Source organism: Acipenser ruthenus, chromosome 40, assembly GCF_902713425.1.
Source record: "Acipenser ruthenus chromosome 40, fAciRut3.2 maternal haplotype, whole genome shotgun sequence".
In the NCBI taxonomy this organism is placed as follows: Eukaryota; Metazoa; Chordata; class Actinopteri; order Acipenseriformes; family Acipenseridae; genus Acipenser; species Acipenser ruthenus.
The window spans coordinates 1,562,022-1,583,821 of NC_081228.1; the positions used below are offsets into that span (position 1 = coordinate 1,562,022).

Below are 21,800 nucleotides of genomic sequence, written 5' to 3' on the forward strand. Positions count from 1 at the left end.
CCTCCTTAAAAAGGTTTCCAGCATCAGGTTTCAAATGTTGGGTAGGTAGGTCGGTAGAAGATTCTTCTTCTTCTTCTTCTTCCTCTTCTTCCTCTTCTTAATTCTGATCAGAACCAGTTTGCTGTATAAAGATCGTTTTTTCGTATGAGGAGCTTTGCAAATTCTCCGCCTCGCCTACTATGGCTAGTATCTCATAAACCATTTCATCTGGCAATTTTATTGCAACCGAAAGAGACAACGTACAGTACAGGTTGTCTCTTTGATTGCAGTAAAATTGCCAAAAATATATATGTAAATGTTTATACCTGTACATGTGTGCATGAAAAAACATATTTTGGTTCAGGGTAAATTGATAAGTAGTACTGGTTGTTATGGCACCTGTTTGTCATCTAAACTTTTTGGGGAGGAAGTCCAGGAAAGGAAATAAACCCCCCTTATTCATGGTCAAAGGACCCTTGCATTCAGTTCTGCGAAGCATCTACCTTTGCCAGCCTCTTTATATAGCAGGAAGAACATGCAGCAGGCAACGTGAACTCCCCAGTCATCACCCTACCCGTCCGCTAGCCTCAGAGTAGAGGGACCTGTGTGGATATTGTTAGATCCCTCAAATGCATGACCAGCAACACGATCCTGTGTGTAATATTAGCACAATATGTGATAACCATAAGCTTTAAATGACATCATGTCACCGGTTAATAAGCCCCAGCCCTTCACTTTAACACCACTCGTATCGCTTTCGTCCTGTACCTCGATCTCCGGCTTAGAAGATCCTTCCCCCTCCGAAACGGCAGGCATAGTTCAGCGCTGACCGAGAGCTTCCGTAAATCTCCAGGGTCATATTAGTTGAGACAGGAACCCGGCGATACTGTCTGACCGAAAATGGAATTGTTCAGCTGAAAGAAGCGGCGCGTAGTGTCCACAGATGCATCACGTTGGACGGAGCCGGGCCAACGAGACGGTGTTTGCTGCGTATAGTGACTTATCAGTACTTCGCAAAAAGATTCTTGGTGCTCTGCCAAGAATGGAATCCACGTCTTATACTTCTGGCCCCTGATTAGCACAACAACAAAAAAAAGCTGGGAGGCTGACTGCGGCCTTTCTGGCTTGTATGCATAGAAATCTTTACAAATGAGTTACATGTGCTTGACATCTGTTGCTCTGAGGCCCACACATGTCTACATTACCTCTTGCTTGAGCCAAATCACAAAATCTCGCTTGCAGTAGATTCGTCCAGACCTTGGCAAAACCAGCTGCCAGATGCCCAAAAACATTTTGCGTTTACAGTCATCTGTCTGCTTTGTGCATGCAAGACTCATTTTATCTGTCCTTGTTTATTGTGAAGCCTTGGAAAAAGGAAAAAAAGCAGTGAAAAGTTTTTTTAAACCATGCATCTGTTTCTGTTCTCTAAGTCTTAGTTTAAACTTTGTATATGTTAACTATGCACAGCCTTTTCAGCATGCATGATTGTGTATGGGTTCAGAGTACCTGTCACCTTGTCTTATCCTCTACTCTCCTGGGATTGATTAGCCCAATAAGCCTTTATAATAAAATTATAGCTCCTTCATTTTTAGAGAAGAGAATAGAACTGTAGCACGATTGGACTAAATCATACTTATGCATCTGAAAGCTGATTCTCATTGCTTTATAGGCAGATATGTAGAGGAGGTCAGGTTGAAACCCTATACTTTAACAAATTGTGCTAGAAAGGCGACAAGGCCACAATTATAAGCAGCCTTGTGTGGTCAGAGGCCTACCCTCTTAATTGTTTTAAATAAACACTCCATGGTTATACTCAGACTGCTTAAGTGCAAAACAAACAGTCCCTTAATAGCGAAGAAAACATTTTGGTTGTTATTGTAAAAGATTTAGCACTTTTCTGGGGCTGACTTTGGTTAACCCATCTTTGAGAGAGAGAGAGAGAGAGAGTGTAAGAGGGCGCAGGGTGGAAATGTACTGTTACGCTGCCAGAATACACACACTGCAGTTTCTGCTTCAGTCCCCGAAGGTATCATCTAATTTAACCACCCCACACATAGACTGGAAGGGATGCCAGGTGCTCCCATAGCTTCTAATGTCACGAGAGTGCCATTGTAAATACAGAACGTTACAGAACAGGGGGGTGGGGGCGGCTGAGCTAAGGTTTGGGTTTTCTGTGTAAACATGTTTCCCTAATGAAAATTGCCACATTAACCTAATGGTTTTTCAGTTTTATTCAGAAGTAGAGTAAGTGGGTCACTTATGGCTGCTCTTTTTTCCCCCCAAAGAAAATGTACACTTGTCTATTGGCCTAAATTGCATGTTTGTGCATTGTTGTAAAGAAGCCTATTGACTTTATAACAGCATTGGTGTACCATGTCTGGATATATTGACCTGAGGGTTCTGCAGTATTGTTACTGCTCTGCCAAAAGCTCTATGAGAGCTTGATTTGGCTGAAATTGAACTGGGTCTTCTGCAGAATGCTTTCTTATCCAAACTCGGAACACATTTGCCTTTTAACTTCTGTAAACTTTTTGGTTCCACCCTTATTGCTTGGTTCCATTTTTATTTCTGGTAAGTACTTTATTTTAAAACACCGTGAAGGCACAACATTATACATCCCAATGTCCTTTGTCTTGGACAGAGTGCCTTAAAGGAAATCGATTCTGCCATGCATGAAGTCTTAACAACAATGTATTAATGCAAAAACATAAACATATAAATGAATGAATGAAGCCTGAATTTTAATCTATACTGGCTGATGCATTTATTTCACAGTTTATATGAGAGCTTACCAGTCGTGCTAGGGTGCAGAACTCAAAAACATCCCTTTATTTTCTTTGTTCCTTAATCATGCAAGAGTTGGCCAATGAAGAGCCTCTTTTGGGCCCTTTTTTTAGACTGCTGCTCCCTAACAAATGCTGCTAAGCTCTACTGTATTCTGTGAAAGCATGCATTGTATTGATTTGGCACTAACTGGATACAAATTAAAAGTTTAAAAATAATTTTGCATGAAACATACGTTAATATGTTGGAGTTTTTGAGTAAATATTTGAATTGTTATAGCTTCTTCCAAGGACAATGGAAAATGGAAACGAATCAGGTTACAAGTTGAAGGGTGTTTAATGGTTCCTGGTAGTTGGATAGCAGCGAGATGCCAACAAACAGGAGGGGATTGTATTATTATTTTTTAACAAGCATTACAATCAAACCTTTGGTATATATTCAGATCTATAGGGTTACTGATAGCATGTGAAACTAGTAAATCTTTTAGTGGAAGTATATGTGCATAATGGCATGTGATGATGGTAGGAAACTTTCCTTTAATAGTGGAAGCCCACACCCATGGATTAGCAACTTGTCATGCCACATGATTTCTTATTTGCCACAGCGCAAGGTGTAGGGCATTGCTCGTATCTACGCTAAGAGCGTTCCGGAAACAAAGCAGCTGACACTTCTTGACTTGGTATAATTATAACATTCCAAGTACAGCGCGTGGATCCATGTGTTTGATGATAAAACTTATATATGGGATCGAGAGTCACTTTTGACCTGCTTAAGCTTAGTTAAATTTGGGACAGCCCCCTTGAAATAAAACCACTTATCCCATAAAACAAGGTGAAATCTGCACCTAAGTGAAGTCTGTAATTACATTTAATTTCCACAAGATGCCAGTACACCCTAAGAAATAAAACTGGTCTACCCTCGAGCAGAGGGGAGCCAGTCAGGACACAGACAGTAAGCAAGAGCTATAGTTATGTGTGCCAGGTATTTCTGTGCCAGGTATTCATGTAAGACGTACATTTAAAATGAAGATGATCTTTCTCTGCTGTTGGTGCTTTGTCCAGTACCGTAGTGCTCTTCAACTGTCTTACGAGAAAGTACAATAAGAGGATCTTTTACCAACATGTGGAACATAAAAAAAAGCCCTTACTGGTATGTACCAAAAAGCCCCATCAGAGCTGAACTTATAACACATTTTTGCCAGCGTTCTGTGTAGAATCTTCTATCAAGTAGTATTGCATCACTTGTTTAGAGTAGTATTTTTGTATCTTTGTTTCTTTGATCTGCCACAGGGTGGTGCTCAGCTCTTTTATAGTAAGTGGTATAGAGTACGGTTCTCACTAACTTATTTCAATCAGGTCTGTGGGCTTTGACTCTTCGGAGGTGAACTCACGTCAACGCAGTACAATGAGATGACACGCTCCAGTGCAACTCCGCGGGAGCTTTTAGATTTTATTTATTTATTTTTCGCTTGGCTTGAATTGCGTGACTCTGTGACTGTGTGATCAATGCCTTTCCCAAAAGGTCCTCCTGGGCACTAAATTATAAAAGACCGTGCTTTTCATTTCACGTTCTCTTTTAACGTTCAGGTCAGGAATTCATTCAGACCACACAGCATCTGTATGTAAAAACAGCTGGAATGCTGTTCCATACCCTGGGACACATTTAGCATGCTTTAGCTCAGGGTCACAGTTTGTACCTATATTTTTTATTTTTTTCCTCTTGGAAACCCACATCTTTCGGTGCTTCCAAAAAAAAAAAAACTGAATGTCTTCACAGACACTCAATGGTAAACAATGATGTTCTGCTTGTCCATAAAATAAATCCATTATTTAATGAAATGAAATAAAATAAGCAGTATGTGCAGCCACTGCACCCAAGCAGAGAGTCTCTTTATTAATATAGTGCATGAGAGGCCCGTTGACTGCATTAAGCAGCCGTTACCCTTCTATTATTGGTTAGCTCACTAGATGCTGGTCTCCTCAAAGTTCATTTTCACCTGATACATTTATGACATTATATATATATATATATATATATATAAAACCACTGATTTTATACAACGGAAATATATCTAACAGCCACACATTTATACACATTAAGAAAAAAATAGGTTGTTTTTGCCATTTATAACCCCTGACAAGCCAATTATTTTATGGGGATACAGCCAGGACAGCTGATTTAAAATGGAAAGCGTTTCTTTGTTTTAAAGAACCCCTTAATCACTGCTGCTGAATTCCCCAACTGTGCGAATCAATCGCTATACCTCCCCCCCCCACTCCCCCAGCCATGCAGCTAGAGGTTTTTTTTTGTTTTTTTTTCTTGTTCTCTTGTCTTGAAAATAAAGCAGGTCTCGCCTCGAGGCGTGTCCAGATCCCGAGGAGATTCATAATGTTTCCCAACAAATACTTTTTAATTTCACCTCGGGCTCAGCATGCAACCAGTGCCTTTGCCGTGTGCTCCCCGCTGAGCTAAAGTCATAGATAACAATGGGTAACAGCGCTCTGGTCTGCTGTTTAATTGTCAGAGCCCCACCGCTCCATTATTCATCTGCTTTCGGATATTAATTTCAGCCTGAACGTTCACTCACTTTTAATTACAGCTTGCCAAAACCGGGTTGGGAAAGGACGAAGAAAATGGACTGCCAACGAATGTGAAAGTGGCTTCTCACATTTTCACACAGAGAAAAAATAAGTAAAAGACAAAGCCAAGCGACAGTTACCTGCGGTTTCTTGGACCCCACATTGAAAAAATAAAAAAATAAAAAGAAAAAAGGTTTATGCTGTGCTAGTACCTTATAACCTTGAAGTCACAGTCTGACACATTCTTTTGCCTAAAGCCATGATGTTAGTCCTACATAAATAAATCTGATACATCAGCAGCTATGGCCAAAAAGTTTTGCATCACCCCATAGAATGCTTCATAAAGTCAAATTAAACCTGCTGAATAATGTTACATTAACAAATTGAATTACATATCGCTTTGTAGTCCCATCTACTTAATGAAATTTTTTTTAGCAGCAGCCTCTAACATCACTTGTATCAGTGCTTGAAAGGCTCACACTGACTGGGCATCCTTGAGGGTGGATTAATTTACCAGAATTATTCATTGCCAAGCCAGCCTATGAATATCAATACTGCACCCCCATTCTCCTCACCTCCCGCATATTCAGAGCTGTACTGGGGCACCTTTGGTTCATCTTCTATCCTCCTACACACCTTGCATGTTGCTTTAATCTGCTGAATTCTTTGTTAAATGTATATTTTCCATTTCTAATTTTGTAGTCTTGACTTCCATCCCCCCATGACCCAGTTTTGCAATTAGCAAATAAGCCGTGATTTGTTAGAACATACATTCTGGATGAACAAAAAAAAAAAATGACAAGAAATGAAAGGTTTGCATTTATTGAGGGGTTAGCACGTAAGTAGCACCATTAAAGCAGCATGTGGTATTTTTTATAAGTTCTCCGTTACATATTTTGAACAAAATCTGCCACCAGTGGTTTTTAACATTTGTAATTTTTTTACTTTCTAGAATGTGTAGTTATCCGTGTTTCGTTTTTTTTTTTTTTTTACAATGTGTTGAGGGCAGTCAGTTAAGAAGAGTTATATCAGGAAATTGCTTCCAGTCTTACGAAATGCTGTTTTATTGAAGGGATTTTAGATTCTGTTTGCGTCCCCCAACGTTTTAACTTTTAGAATAAAAAATGTTTAAACATTTAAACATAATGGACAGCTTTGTAAGGAATCATTACGATAAGCCTAATCTAAACTATTAACACCCATAGTTTATTCTGATTAAGCTTGTGTCTGTGATGTGCAAACAGTCACTACTTGTACGATCTAAAATGGCTTTTCATTTATGTGGATTTAATAGGCTTCACATACATTGATATTAGCTGCTTCCTTTTTACTAGAAACCTGCTGGGTCTCTTAATACTATTGACAAAACAGGTGGGGGCCACACTGGTGGATATGTATCCATCGCGTTTATATTTGGAAACAGAGTCCAAGTTCAGTATGTATACCTACAAAAAATCCTGACAGAATAACAAATTAACCGAACTTGCGGATCCATTTCCACACTTCAGGAATACGAAGGACAAATAAAAAACAGCAGCTATAGAAATAGGGCCGTATAGTATTGTCCTTCAGTGGGTTTCCTTTAGAAATAGACCCGTACGCTTTTCCTAGACTTCAATAAGAAAGTCTAAAATGACAAGTGGATTATGCTTGTACCATTACACGTCTCGTGATTACAAGCCAGTCTGCATTTGCAATGTGTGGTCGATAGGGAAAGAGACCACTGCTGTTTGAAATTCTAACAGTGTAACAGAAGACACAATCAGTGGGTAGCGTGCCTGTTGTAACTGTTTAGTGATGCCACCAAGGCAATTCCCTTAGCTAGAAATGACTTCCAGCTGAAACACGCCCACGCAATCCGGTTTCCTAGCAAAATGCCCATAGGATTCATTAAAGGGATTAAATTAATCAGGAGCACGACTGCATTGCCATCTGGAGACAGTTTGTTGTATGGTTATACATTCTAAAGAGCACATGATATTAATGGTTTATATTTAAAATGCTCACCAGGCAGATATCCTCTATAGTAAATGAGCAGAAAACTCCTCAGATCTTCATTTGAAGCAAGTGTACATTTTCTGAGAGGAATAAACTATTGGTAATGTTATAAAACTAGGTTGCAGGAAAGATGCCAGGTGGCGGGACGTTTGTAATTTCAGCTTTAAGCATTATTGTAAGAAAATGGTGCAAACACAGTGCAGTAAATTCTTAGTTAATTTAGAATTAAGACATGCATCATCAAGGTAAACTGAATAGACCAATATAGTGTTATACAGTAAAACAGCTATTATCCACGCTAATAGGGATAATGAAATTGTTAACCGAATTAGAACTATGGATTTTTTTTAAATGACTTACCCAATCAAGAATCCTCCTAAATGCATACAGTTAAACCCCTTTACCTTTACATGTATAACATGAAGTGCTACGCTGTTCTACAAATACTACTAGAAATAAGGGCTGTTTAGATTGTCAAGGTTATGATAATCAATCAGAGTTTTACTGTAACAGCTAAACTGTGTGTAACGCCCAGGCTAGTAAGGATAAAGTATTCTTTAGGGCGATAGATCAAAGTAGATCAGTGAGTTAGTTGTGTACAGTACATTTCATATCACATGAAGACTGAATGCTTTCCATCTAATAAAATGTTTTACTTCTGTTTCAAGCGCCAGAATAAAACTGCCAAGTCAACGGTGCAGGTTATTGTTTTTCTTTCACAACCTCTTTTTTTTTTCTTTTTAATTTTATGGGTTTTTTTTGTGATATTCTATGTCCTAGTAACTTTTGTTTTCAGAACATTTTGAACATTTATTACAGTTTAAGAATTCATTTTAGTGTAATTGGCATTCATGGTTGATTGGGTATCGTAAAAATGAAATTATTATTTTTTTTATTATTTTTTTTTTTTTAGCATTTCCAAAACCTTAAATTGTAACCCGAGTTTGAAGAATGATAATGCATCAGTCACAATAAAACCATTCTGCTCAACAGGTTAGTTGGCTGCGACATGCTGACCAATTCACAAATCACACAGAATGGCTTATACCCCGGGCAATGTCAGAGTCCTGTGGTGTGAAAAGTGTGAAAATACAAAACGATAAGCCGGAATAAAACCTGCATGTGTCTTTCACATAATACACTGGAAATTTAAGAGCTTTGTCCATTATATTGCATTCTCTGAACCAGACAGTATCACGTACTAGACTAGAAGTGAAATACCCTAGCCACCATGTAGTGGTACCTTTTTGAAAAATTCTATTTTACTTATAAAGGTTTGTATTTATAACCACCTATTCTTCCGAACAGTAGAACTACTATTTCAGCTTGGAAATGGTGAGACACGTTATTAGTGGCTGCTGTCCGATTCAGTAAGCTATAACAAAACATTATGAAAGGATCCAAAAGTTCAGTTCTTTGAGTCGAACGTTTTCTTTTCTGTTTTAACTGTCCCCTTACAGTTTTACAACGTTTGCCGTCATAGAGCGGTTGTTTTTCCAGGCTAGATCAGCCAATAATTATTTTAAAGCAAGCCCAGCCATCTATTGCACAGCTGTGGATTTCCAGCAATACAAGAAGAAACCCGACACCCGGTACCTGTTGACTTATTTTGATGAAGTCTGGGTTTAAATACGTGTATGGCAGGGAGCTAGAAGAACACCCCTTGAACGCAGGTCGAGCGCATTCAAAGAAAAAAAATAACTGGATTGAAGAAGCTAGGCAGGAAGGTCGGTAGGCATAGCCCGTCTGTTTCCAAGAACAGTTTAAATGGCTGATGAGACCTGATGTCGTTATACTCTGCACCTCTAGCCTTACCCCTTTACCTACCAGACATCTGTTTTTCTACAGTGTCACAAAGCGTTTTTGGCAGCGTGTTTGATAATGAAACTGTGCAGAACCCCCACCCCCCTTTTAGATTTGGCAACATCAGATTTTCCAAGCAAAAATGTTGAGGCCAATTAGGAAGCAGTCCAAGTGCAATACAGTTCTCATGCTTATGTTCTTTCAGTGTCACATGAAATCAAGGACTGTATTAACCGTTGAAAGGGTTTGTTTAAAAAAGCAATGGCTTAAAGACCCTGAGTAACACCCTTTTTCCATTCTTGAGAGATTCAGCAGTTCATTCCCAGTTAATGTGCCGAATCGCCCTTGATTTGTTTCAGGCAGTATTTTTCCTTAAAATAAACATTATACCCTGCAGTCTAATATCTGTTGATTACACTTTTTCATATTTATTCAGAATGTGTTTGTGTACTTTTGTGCCTGTAGTTTTATTTTAATTTAAAACACAACGAATGGAAACAATAGCATAATCTACAGCTATGGCCAAAGGTTTTGCATCACCTAAAATTTTAGGATTGAGACAATTAAAAAAAAAAAAAAAAAAAAAAAAGTGTGTATATATATATATATATATATATATATATATATATATATATATATATATATATATATAAGAACACAATTTAGATCTTTTATTTAACATCATTCAATCAAAGAAACTACAAAATGACATCGCAAAAGTCTACTGGAAGCCATAATAGTAGGCGGTTTCATTTTTCCAGCCATTAATTGTTTAATGTAAGCTGGTAAGGCAGTGCCCGTCGCTGCGACGCATAGCCACAAAGCTTAACTGGCATCCTTTAATATACTGTACTTGTTTCACATACATGTCCCTGCCAATCTGCCGTGCCTGAAAGATCCCGTACACTGTAATAAGCAGCTTGAACCGCTCTTCTGTGTTTGGGTTTTATAGTAACTATGAATATATTGTGTCATTTTACAAGCAACTGTAAGTCATGCCATCTATATGAAAGAACCTGGAATGCTACCTGTTGCGTAATCCCAAAGTTAAAAGTGGCTCCAGTTTTTACTCAAGATGATGTCCGCTAAAAATATCTTGACAGACGAGAAACGGGATTATTTGTGTTCCATTACTGTACCACCTTGAATTAGTATCACTTCCTGTAACACTTGCCATTACTGTTTCTGTTATTGCACGAAAGCGTGGTAAATAGTGGGTAACAGATTGCTTAAAGCATCCATTTTCCTTCCGCTCTTTATCAGTAATATAACAGCACACATTATAAACAACTGATTTCCAGCAGGAAGGGTTACAATCGTGTTTTATTACCTCATAGCGTTATAAGTGATTATAAACCACAGCAAACAAACAAAAAAAAGCAAAGGCAAAAGTGGATAACTGTATTGCAAAAACAAAGCAGCCCCATACAATTGGTGAGACAGACGTATAAAGACACAGCCCTGAAAAGACAGACAGGCAGACTATATCCATGAAAACTGATTATAAACAATAGAAAAAGTGATTGCATGTATTTCAGATACTTCACAGTCAAAGCGGTAAATGAAAAGTTGCTGCTGGTTCTGAATCACTTCCTGTGTCGTAGTTCAAACTCGCTCCAGCGTTCTAGCTGACACCAGGCCCTGCAGGAAAGGTACCCGGAAGCAATTCATATCTCAAATATTTGCATCGTGCTGATTTTTTGTTATCATACACTGTAGATGAATCGCTTTTGGGTGTAATCTGCTAAACTGTTTTTCTGTTTTGTTTTGTTTTATGCATCAGTTTTGTTCATAATAAGGTCTTTCAGAGAGTTATTGTGTTCACAATGTCGAGTATGACAGGCAGACACATGAAGGTCCCCCTTCTTTGAACGAGGACCGTAAAACAGGCCAGTTAAGTGCAAACCAACAATGGTTCTTTATTTATCATCACTTACGTGACCAAGACAGCTGTTTGGAAGTTCCAGCAAATGTGCTGACCTTTCACAGGACCAGCATGTATTGAGTTACAGAGCTGTGGTAGGACATGCAGTATGTGGTTTTAATGGTGGCATCTGAAAAAGCTGTTTGCTGTCCTGGGTCACCCCCTTCCACGTGGCTGGTTTGTCCTACAGTGTGCAGGAATTTAAATGTCACGGAACGTGATGTATCCAGAAAAGAACAGACCTCCGAGAAGCTCCACAATAATGCATGTCCCTCACATTGCGGAGGTACAAAAGTCTGTTGGTATCTCTCATTTAGATCTATCAGGTCTAGAAGGTGCTTTGCTGTTGTTCATGTCACATTTTTCCTCCTCCTAAGCCTCAGTAGCAGTTACATTTAGGGACTTAGTGCAACAGTATATTACGGAGAAAAACTTAACTGCAAAACAGACTTTGCTGCTGTGGATTTTGTAACCTAAAATCTGAATCAAATTAGGTCATGTTGCACAACACATGCTGTATAGGAAAAAATATGTTCTGAAGTACAACTGACCACTATACCTGCTGGTTAGCAGACAAAAAAAAAGTATGTTGTGCTTTAGTTCATCAAATACCTTTTGAAGGACATGTATATATAAGATTGTACATGGGATAACATTTACAGTATAGTCTAGTCTAGTCTGCTCAGAAATATCTTGTCTGGCTGTAAATACAATTCAAATCAAAGGCAAGACAGGATAACAAGGACTGTCATTTCTTAATGTTTTTACCACTTGGACAGTCAATGTGATTTATGCCAGACTTTAACTTTAAAACTGTAGATGTACTTACAGTCAATGAATGATAAATAACATTGTGCAGATGTTGCTAGAGTTTTTTTTTATTTTTAAGAAAAAAAATGGTTTAGGAGAAGTTTAAAAAAAAAAAAAGAAAGAGAAAGATAATTGGGCACACTAAATTCATTAAAAACAAATTTGGAAAGGTAGTCATAGAGAATACTGTAGTATATGGGTTGTAGTGAATTGCAAGAAAGTAAATCCATCGAGGGGTTCTGTGACATTATAAACCACAAGAGTAATTATTATTATTATTATTATTATTATTATTATTATTATTATTATTATTATTATTATTATTATTATTATTATTATTATATATTTTTTAATGTCACAGAGCACACCAGGACATAGAATTATGACTCTGAGATTTGCAGTATTATTAATTGATAACCAGTGATTCAGGAGTGGTAAGCCCTACTCTCTAAAACACATTTCAAAGAAAAGACTAGGAAGAGGGTAGAGGCACTCATAATTAGTATGTGCCACTAGATTCTTGTAAAACTAATAAGAACAAGCATGACATGTTTCTAATTTGTTTATTTAGCAGACGCCTTTATCCAAGGCGACTTACAAAGACTATGGTGTGTGAACTATGCATGAGCTGCAGAGTCACGTACAATTACGTCTCACCCGAAAGACGGAGCACAAGGAGGTTAAGTGACTTGCTCATGGTCACACAATGACATCGGTTCTGTCTTGCACAAACACGTGAGTCCCTATGGGGTCAGTTTGACCTTGCAGTCAGAAGGCAGCATGTTTCACATCTGCAGGAAGCTGTGGTCCCCCCTGGTTGCCAGGCATTCTTCAAGCTTACTGCTGCAGTACATTTTAACAAGGAGATGCACGCTGTCTGAAAGTGCCTCCGGCCCTACAGTAACCTTTACTTTCTGCTAGTTATTTTAACAACAGGAAAAGGGACGGTGTTCAAAGGAGTATTGGCTGTTACTTGCACTAATTGACCAACATTTAAGAGTGGAATTAAAATGATAGAATGTCAGTTAAATTATTCTGCTGTGTATGCAAATATATAAGCAAACTATTTGGCAACAATCATGGGAAAGCAGACAGAGCTAAGTGGTCCTGGAATGGCAATGTGTGCCGGAAACGACCAGAAAGCACAACTCTGTTTGCCAGCGGGTCTTAACGGATCAAGCCTGGAGACATGTGCAGACCCAAATCACTAAAACCTTTAGTTCTGGGCAGTCAGAATAGTGTGTTCCTGGATCACTGCGAGGAAGTTTGAAGCAAAAAGCACCAGCCAAAACGTTGTCTCATAGACCGTAAAAACCGTGGAACATAAATGAAGAACAATTGAGGAACAATACACCTTCAAGGCATGCAAGTAGATATAAAATGGGGTTAGGGTTATTACTAGTTTTTAGGCAACCGACGATGAGCAACGCGATTCTGAAAAGATGGAAGTCCTGCTCAAACAAATCGTGGCCATCTTACACATTGAATGCAATAACACCTGCAGCCGCCTGCTTCAGTCATCCAGTTGCCAGGTTTCATTGTGCTGCTCTAAAGAGTTTTTAAGCTGGCCTGTATCTGACAGTTAGGTACAGTAGTAGGGAAGATAGTCATCCTTAGCAGAATTCCAGGCGTGAGATTAACACTTTGAAGTAGTGCTTTATCTGTGGTAAGTTAGAAAATAAACCCTTTTATGTTTAATTGTTCATTTAAATACGGTGTTTCGGCTGTGCAGATGTTTGATATGACGTGCTTGAGTAAAACTTTTGAGTTGTATCCCATAGTTTGTCTTTCATTTTAATATTGATGCTGTTTAAAATGTAGCCGTCATAATGACTGCTGGCGGCGTTTTTAGGTAGGAGTATAACTGTGGCGGGTTTAGTGTTAAGCTGCAGTATTGGGAGCTGCCATAAACAGGTGTTGTGATGTTTGGAATGCAGTACTGTATGAAGTTAAGCCTGGGAAATGTTTTTATATTTTGTATGGCACCTTATGAGCATAGATGATGGTAGGCAGTTAAGGGATACAAAAAAACGTCATGGTTTTGGCCCAGCAGGCACCCAGAGCCATTTTTACATTCCGTTCGTACAGCAGATCCAGCTTCCTCAGAAAATACCGTACTTAGGTAGTCTGTGTTTTCCTTTGCTATGTGTCTGGAACTGCCATTATATCACTGGTTAAGTAACAGTTTTCTGTTCCACTTTGTGACACCATTGTACATTCAGAGATGTCATTGCTCAGAGCAGCTGCAAGGTTCTTCTGTTCAGCTCTAATCACTGCTGTAAATCGATAGTCTCGGAATACCCTGATGGCTTTATTGCTTTTGTCTGAAGAATTCTGACTTTTTTGTAGTCCCAGTTTTCATATTTCCCAGATTTTTCAATAGTATTTTTGGCATTAAAACCTGTATTGTAAAAAACAAGTGAGTTTTTTCGAGACTGAAGATGTTGAAATTGATATAAAAATGTGTATTTTTGAATCAGAACATGTTATTGGTTCATATCACTATGTTTGTTTTTTCACAAAAGGGATTGATTCAATTGAGGATACCTTATATACATTATACATAAGTGTGCATTACAGTGTATTCCACAAAGGTCAGCATATGATTTTTTCATTCACCTAACTGAATAATGCCAGCTGTGAAGTTGTGTTGAGTGTCTGTGTGCAGTTCTGTCTATTTTCATCTCAGCCACCCTTGGGATAAATGGTGTCCACGGCCACTTACTGTACTGTATGTTATTCCAACCACATGTATATAGCGTCTGTTACAATGCCCCTGTGCGCTAGGGTGGCAGTCCTTGAATGTTGATGCTCTGTCTGCTTTTAGGTGTGTGCTCAAGGTTTTTGTCTATAGATTAAAGCCTTATCGCCACACTTAATACTGTATGTATTTGTGTATTAACTTTTTATATAAACACCCATTATATTAGTGATATTATTATTTGATCCTAATTCGGAATTTCGTGAAACATTTCATTTTTCAGTCCATTTTGGCACCTGTGTTTGGAAAACAGATATATAAAGAGAGCTAGACAGGTGCCTGGAATGGTCTGAAGATGTTTATTTTTCCAGGCTAGCTTCAAAGCACCCGAGTTGAAGAAACAGACTAAACAGCAGGGGCCAGGAGGAGGAATGTGCACAAAGTACACAGGCACAAAAAAAATGTGTTGACAATAAATGTCTTGATGATTCCCAGGACTTGGGTCTATCTCGGTGTTGCTCCTGTCTCCTTTCTGAAACCTATACCACTGAATACTGCCATTCATTGCACTTAAACAGTACTCCGTATACAGGGCATAAACAAACACAAATGAGACACTGTCGTATTAAATCAGATCCCTGCTTAGGACAGGCATCGATGGACCAGACAGCCTCTTCTCATTCCCAACCTTTTCTTACGTTCTTAAAATCTGTAAAGCTTTCTAGTTCAGGTCATTTTACATCACACTGTACTAAAAAACAAGGCCATTTGATTGTATTTGTCCTGGATACCCCTGATGTTAAAGTTGGGTTCACGTCTTTAAGTAGGTAGCAGTCGTGTGATGGCTAATCCGTTTAGACAGCAGTGTTTGCCACATATCACGTTTGTGTTTTAGGTGGCTGGAGGTGCACATTGCAAACCTGACCAGCACTCCATATTGGGTCACCTACCTCAGGGTGCTCCAAGAAGCCATTTGGCCGGGAGGATCCTTACCAACACGCCCCAGACTAATCCCAACACCAGAGCAGAAGGAGGAGACGAGGAACCGGTGCCTGGAATGCCTCATGAAGCTCGTACCTGGTGAGGGTGAGAGTGTGTGTGTGTGTGTCAGCTTGAAGAGACCGGCTAACCTACAGACTTCTCCCTGCTTTTCACCTCTGGGGGTCTGGCTTCAAATCCGTCTCAGGTCACTTTTGGAATGGGTTTTAGCCGTCTCTATTTTGAGAGAGGTCCAGGACTGAATGGAAAGGGTGTTCAGGTTAGGGTTGAGGTGTAGGGGGAAGCTGCCTGACGACAGTGCAATTGTCGCTTATGTTTCCTGAACAAACACACCGACAAGACTAGAACTGTAGAGAAGTCTGTGATCAAGAAGGCAGGTAAGTAAGTATGTGGTGAAAAAGCCAGAACGCACAGCGATGTTCAAGAAATGCAAAAACTCTTGCTGTCATGAGTTACCGTTAGTGACGTGTGATTACATTTCCAGATTTTAAAAGAAAAGGACATAGAGAAGATGCACTTATTTTATATCCTTAAATCACACGTTTGCCAAGAGAGTTCAAAAACACTTAATCTTTTGAATAATAAACAAAAAAAGGGAAACTATCAAGCCAAACATGTACTTAATAAATGAGATGTTAAGGTGCAGTTCATTTAATCTCCATCTCAGTTGTGCCTTATGAAGGCTTAATCTTCCTGTTGAACTTGTGTGTAGATAAGCTGTTTGATGCAATGCAGCCGACCCTCATTCATTTATCTTCACTGATCCCCAGCGCTGTGTCATGCTGCTTAGCCCTTTTAAGTCCACATTAGTCATTGTGGAACACTACAGTACTAGAAAGAGATTGATGGCGCGCATTCTAACTGTGGCATCGTGATTGATTTGAAAACTTCTGGGGGGGCTGTCCTGTTTGTCCAGGGAGTTCTGAAGGAAAGCATGGTGGTTTGATTGGCATTGTTAAATAAATGGACATAAGCCAGCTGTTGATTGATTATACAAATTGAAAGTGGCTTCCAATTGGCACAGTTTACTTTGTTTTTCAGTGTTTAGTATGTAGATTTCTGTCCAATTCTTGAAACCTTTTATTTAAAGTGTTTCTAAATATAAAGAAGATATTTTTCTTTGCAAGACATATTATTTTCTTCTTTAAAGTTGTTCTATTGAAAACGTTCTGACTATAAAGCAAGACAATACACCATGCAGAACACTGCTAATTATATAACGTTGCAATGTTTATCAAGTAAAAGTCCTTCTACAGTCACCACTGCTAAGCAGTAGCATCACATGTTGTTTAGTAAATCATACTCATCTGTATCACTTGATTGAGTGTTTTAAAATGATGGAAGATCTAAAACACCTGAATTCTTTCTCATGCAGTATACAACGCTGTATGTTTCTTGCTCTTGTGTTTCCAGATTTTGTTCCGGAGGTCCTGGGTGTGGAGAAGTACAAAATGAGCTGGCAGGTGGTGTTGGAATCTCTTCAAGACCCCCATATTAACAGGTGGGAGATGCATTCTCCAGCGGGTCGAGCGATACCTGTGCAAAATCTTTAACATTTGCTTTTTAAGTTGCCAACGTAATATGGAAAGTTACTTACAGCTGTAGCAAGTATAATCTGAACCCACTTCCAGTAAGTTTGGTGTCTTTTTTTAGGTGAAGAACTGAGATCCTGATTATGTATTAACATAGCCTGAGAACCAACAATATCTGTACTGCAAGTTTATTTGTATGTCAGTGATTAAGAAGAGACCCAGAAAAAAAAAAAAAAAAGTTTCGATTTCAATTGCCAGGATTTCGTTTAGATACGTTTAAATGTTTATTGTACAGTAGATTGTTTGCCTACAAAATTAAAAAAAAAAAAAAGGTTTTACTTAATCAGACACATGCATTTGCTTTTCCAGTTCATTTTAACTAGGCTCTCAAGATGGCTGTCTGCATATAATAATAATAATAATAATAATAATAATAATAATAATAATAATAATAATAATAATAATAATAATAATAATAATATGGCAACTGGATACGATTCTGGATACCATATTTAAAAAAGACAGGGATTTTGATTTGAAGTGCTGCATAGCATTGTGTTCTGGGAGCAATCCATGCTGAGCAATAACATCTTGCACTTCCCATCTATATAAGCTTCCTCCAGTTCAGCTTGAAATTATACTTACTGTATGACTTCACTGGTTAAGAATCAACAGAGCAGGAATCAAAACAACTGGCGAGCACAGATTCTTTAGAACAGCCGGGAAGGTAATGGGTTCTGGGCATTGATCAGAGTGTTTGTCTTTCATCAAGATTATTATACCAGAGTGACATTTCCAGCACCTGCTTTAAAATAGCAGAGCGCACCGCTTTCAAAATGTTTTAATATGAATGAGTCACAGCCTGCAATTGTGATTTTTCTTTTACAGCAATGCCATGAAATGCACGACCATGTTGCATTATATATAACTGTCCTACAGTGCAGGCTTATGAAAAGTGTACACTGTACATGCGTCGACTTTGCAACTTCATAAAACCTGCCTCCCAGTCGGGTGCATTTGCATTGGCTGTCAATCACATCAGAAGAGCACAGAGACTGAACTCAGAAGAGGCTGGCCAGTCCAAGACAGGCTTGCGGTATAGATCTGTTGTCATTGCGTGTGCTACAGGTGTGCATTTGGCACTGCTGTCAAGGCAGCGTCTTTCAACGTGTACAGAATCGATGGGAATTACATTTTATATCAAGAGAAAAAATAGTGATCTGCATCGTCTTTTTTACTCTTTTGCATTTGCCAGATAAGTCAAGTCATGTGATGCTGCACATGCTCCATGTAAAATCACATGCACTGCAGCAGGTAGCTGGGAAGGAGTGGACTTGCACCGCTCCAGAACAAAGCCTCAGAGCAAACGGTATCACTGAAGAGTTAGGGGTTACATATTGATTGCAGCAGGTTCTTTCTGGAATTAAACAACCGGAGGCTCATTTACGAGAAGCGAGTGGGCTTCCTGCACATATTTTCTTGTGGTTTCTGGAATGGGCGTGTTTTGTCTGCTGTGAACAGCGGATAAAGATGCTTCTCATGTTACAGTTGTCTCACTGTTTAGGCCTATCTGCCGTGCTGTTTTTCTATCTATGCGCTTGCTACAAGGTTCAAGTAAGAGGTCGAGGTCGGCCCTTTTGCTAATCGTTCGCATTAACATTGATCCTTTTTTTTTTTTTTCTTTTTCGTTACGCAGGCATCTGGTTTACTGTATGTGCGATCTGCTGCTGGAGTTTCTGGTCCCCGAATCTTCAAACGAGGACTTTCAGAAATCTCTCTTCAAACACCTTTCTGGCAACACGGCAGCATGAGCCTGCGCAGGCAAGAAAATCGGTTTTCAGTGCAACCGACTCTCACTGCTGCTCACACAGTGTAACCGCCTGGTGTTGCAGATCCTGCTGTGAGCAACAGAGATGGAGTCTTGAGGCTACGGTACAGTCGGTCACTGACTGGGGCTTATAGAGGAGATGCAAAGCCAGCAGCCCATACATTTACTCCAGCGGTCTGTCTCAGCCTGCACCTTTTAGGGCTGGCAAACTCAAGAGCCTTTTCCACATGACCCCTGTGAAGCCAAAATCATTTACAGCTGCTCTGAATTAAGATCATATTGTCCTGCTTCAATGCATACACACGTTCTTATCATCTTGCATTATAGGCTACCTATTTCACGTTTTTGAATAACTGTTGGATCTTTAATGCACTAGTGTTCGTCAGCCTACCGTAGTGTTGTTCTATGCAGAAGTTTGTCTGCCATGGAAGGTGTAATGTAGTGTCGTGTCGTTCCCACCCCCCCCCCCCCCCCCGCAATATGCCAATAAGAATATTGTTTGTTTTTACATTGCCAAGGAGGTTTAACAAAGAACAGAATATGCAATCCAGCCGTTTGGAGCAATGATCTAGGAATAAGATACTGCACTTTAAATATCACAAAGCTGATTTTATTCCGCTTGTATAAAACAAACTGTCTGAAACACCGTACTGTGTGTCTGTCTTGTGATGTTCCGAGCAAACCTTTGCAGGTGAATTATCTATGCTTTCCAAACAAAAAAATTAAAATTGTATTTAAATTCGCAAGTGGTTCATTTAAAATATTTAGTGTGTTAAATTATTTCAAACCGTACAAATACTTCGAAATCCAAACAATTGAGAGCACAAGCATGTTTAAAAAGGAGAACATTAGAACAAACAATACAGTAAGAAATATACTTTGAATATCTTAAATTAGAATTCGTATCATTCGACCCATAATGGATTGGTTCCAAACGGCTCTGGAATTCTTTTTTAGATGGTAATGCTTTTCTTTGTGCTCATGACTGACCACAATCCCTTGTAAATCTTGTGTTGGGTGTCTTCGATGTTCTTAGCGATCATCACACAAATATATACGGGTGGTTGTAGAGTTACTTGGCCTCTGTGTGCTGCTGCTGTGTGAAACCCATTCCAAACAGAATTAAAATGATGCCAGGGAGCTTGGCGGTGCTGAATGTGAATGCCACGTTTCCATTCCGCAACATGGAAACAGTCTGAATCTCACCTTGTTCCAATATCAAACTGGGTCTGCAGCCAGTTCCCTCTGCAGTGTACAGTCCAATCTGGTACTGGAAATTACTCAGTCAGTCAAAGATCAACCCATTGGTTATTTCTGCTTCAGAGGTCCAGGACTGAACGAGCGAATGCGTTCATTGCACCCAATGAATTGTTATCAGCTTAAACCTTTCTAATAGGGACAATTCATTTCTATTCAAAAGCATAGCATTCCGTGTGGATTCATTCACAATATGTACAGCATCACCTAGAATTTTAGGATTGAGACAATTAAAAATAAAATACTAATAAATGACAAAAAAGCTATATGAACATAATTTAGAGCTTGTGTTTAACATTGTATAAATCAAGTTCCTTGTGCAGGCACTGTATGTGCTGTATGTGCGCTATGTTTTAAGTGTAACCTGCTGCATGTGTTTGCACTGTATAGTTCTTGTATTGGTTTCAAACTCGTAAAGGTTTCTTGCTTCTATAACATTGACCGGAGGATTTGTGAAGTAATGTGTCTTGCATAAATAAGCTATGTTGAATATGTTTACAAATAATAAAAACACAATGAAGGTTCGTATTCCAGTCTCTTCTACTTCTCTTACCAGCCATGGGATTTGTATTTTTAAAAGATGTTTGTACGGATTTAAAATGGATATTAAACAGGTATCCATTTAAATCAACTGTTGTTACTATTTAAGCGCGACCTACAAATGTGGACTTTCTGTGTCCGCATTCGGTTTCAGTGTGTTTCCTGACATACCTTATTAGTTATGTTGGGCTTATTTTCAATCCCTGTTATTTGCCATTAAACAATAGGTCAGATAGATGTCTTACCTGTTGTGATTAGAGTTAACAGTTTGTGCTACTAGGGATAGCACAGAAATGCAACAGAGTGATACAGCATGTTCACCATTTCCTTAACAGGCCTGTTCAAATGAGCTTGCATTTTGGAATAGATGGTGCCAATGACATCTGATCCATTATAAAGTGACTCATGTATTATGTCTTCCAAAGTCTTGTTTTAGGGATTAAAGGGCTAAAGTGACGTGCATGCCATTGTTACGCAGGTGCTGTGACACTCACCACAGTCCAACTCTTAATGTGTGACCGATGTGATGACGTGACCTTCATTTTGCAAAGTACCACATGTGTTGTTGCTATTTATTTTTGGTAGCCAAACACAATCCGCCTGCATTAAAGGCAAAAATTCAAGTGCATTTGATTTTACCAGTACAAGTTATAAATAACATTCACAGTGGAGCATGGAAACTTGGAAAGCAGAAACACCGAAGGACAACAAGTTTTAGTTCTCCCATCACTGCACAGAGAGCTGGAGCTGAGTGTTTCAAGTGGTGTCACCATTGGCCATTAGAGCGACATTCAGGATGCAGCATTTGCATAGTACTGGGGCATCACAGTGTTGTTTTTAGGAGTAACCCAGGGATAACCTCGGATAGGGGTTGATGCAAGCTGGAGTGCTTCCCCAGTTGTGTAAAATGTTCCAACACAATCCAGCTGTGTCTTATCCTGGCAGGGGTGAAGGTTGGCCTTCCAGCGGTCAGACAATAAGCAACAAGGGTTTCCAAAACCCTGACATGTGTTGTTTCCATTAAACATACAAATTAAAGACTAATAACTGTTTCCGTGCATTATGA

The 21,800-nt window shown here is 39.1% G+C and overlaps 1 protein-coding gene across 3 annotated transcripts in view; it reads left to right on the forward strand.

Annotated features, from left to right (window-relative positions):
- LOC117397308 (sorting nexin-19-like) overlaps nt 1-20,722 on the forward strand; it is a 40,265-nt gene extending 19,543 nt beyond the window's left edge. The window contains exons 10-12 of one of the 3 annotated variants that reach the window (XM_034913188.2): nt 15,474-15,658; nt 16,953-17,078; nt 18,806-20,722. In XM_034913188.2, the coding sequence (XP_034769079.2) occupies nt 15,474-15,658; nt 16,953-17,032 (265 nt within the window). In that variant the 3' untranslated portion in view covers nt 17,033-17,078; nt 18,806-20,722. Of the gene's footprint in view, nt 1-5,362; nt 5,498-15,473; nt 15,659-16,952; nt 17,079-18,805 lie in introns of those variants that run through there. The other 2 variants (XM_034913187.2, XM_059010079.1) reach the window with 2 other exon arrangements.
- The last annotated feature ends 1,078 nt before the right edge of the window (nt 20,723-21,800 follow it).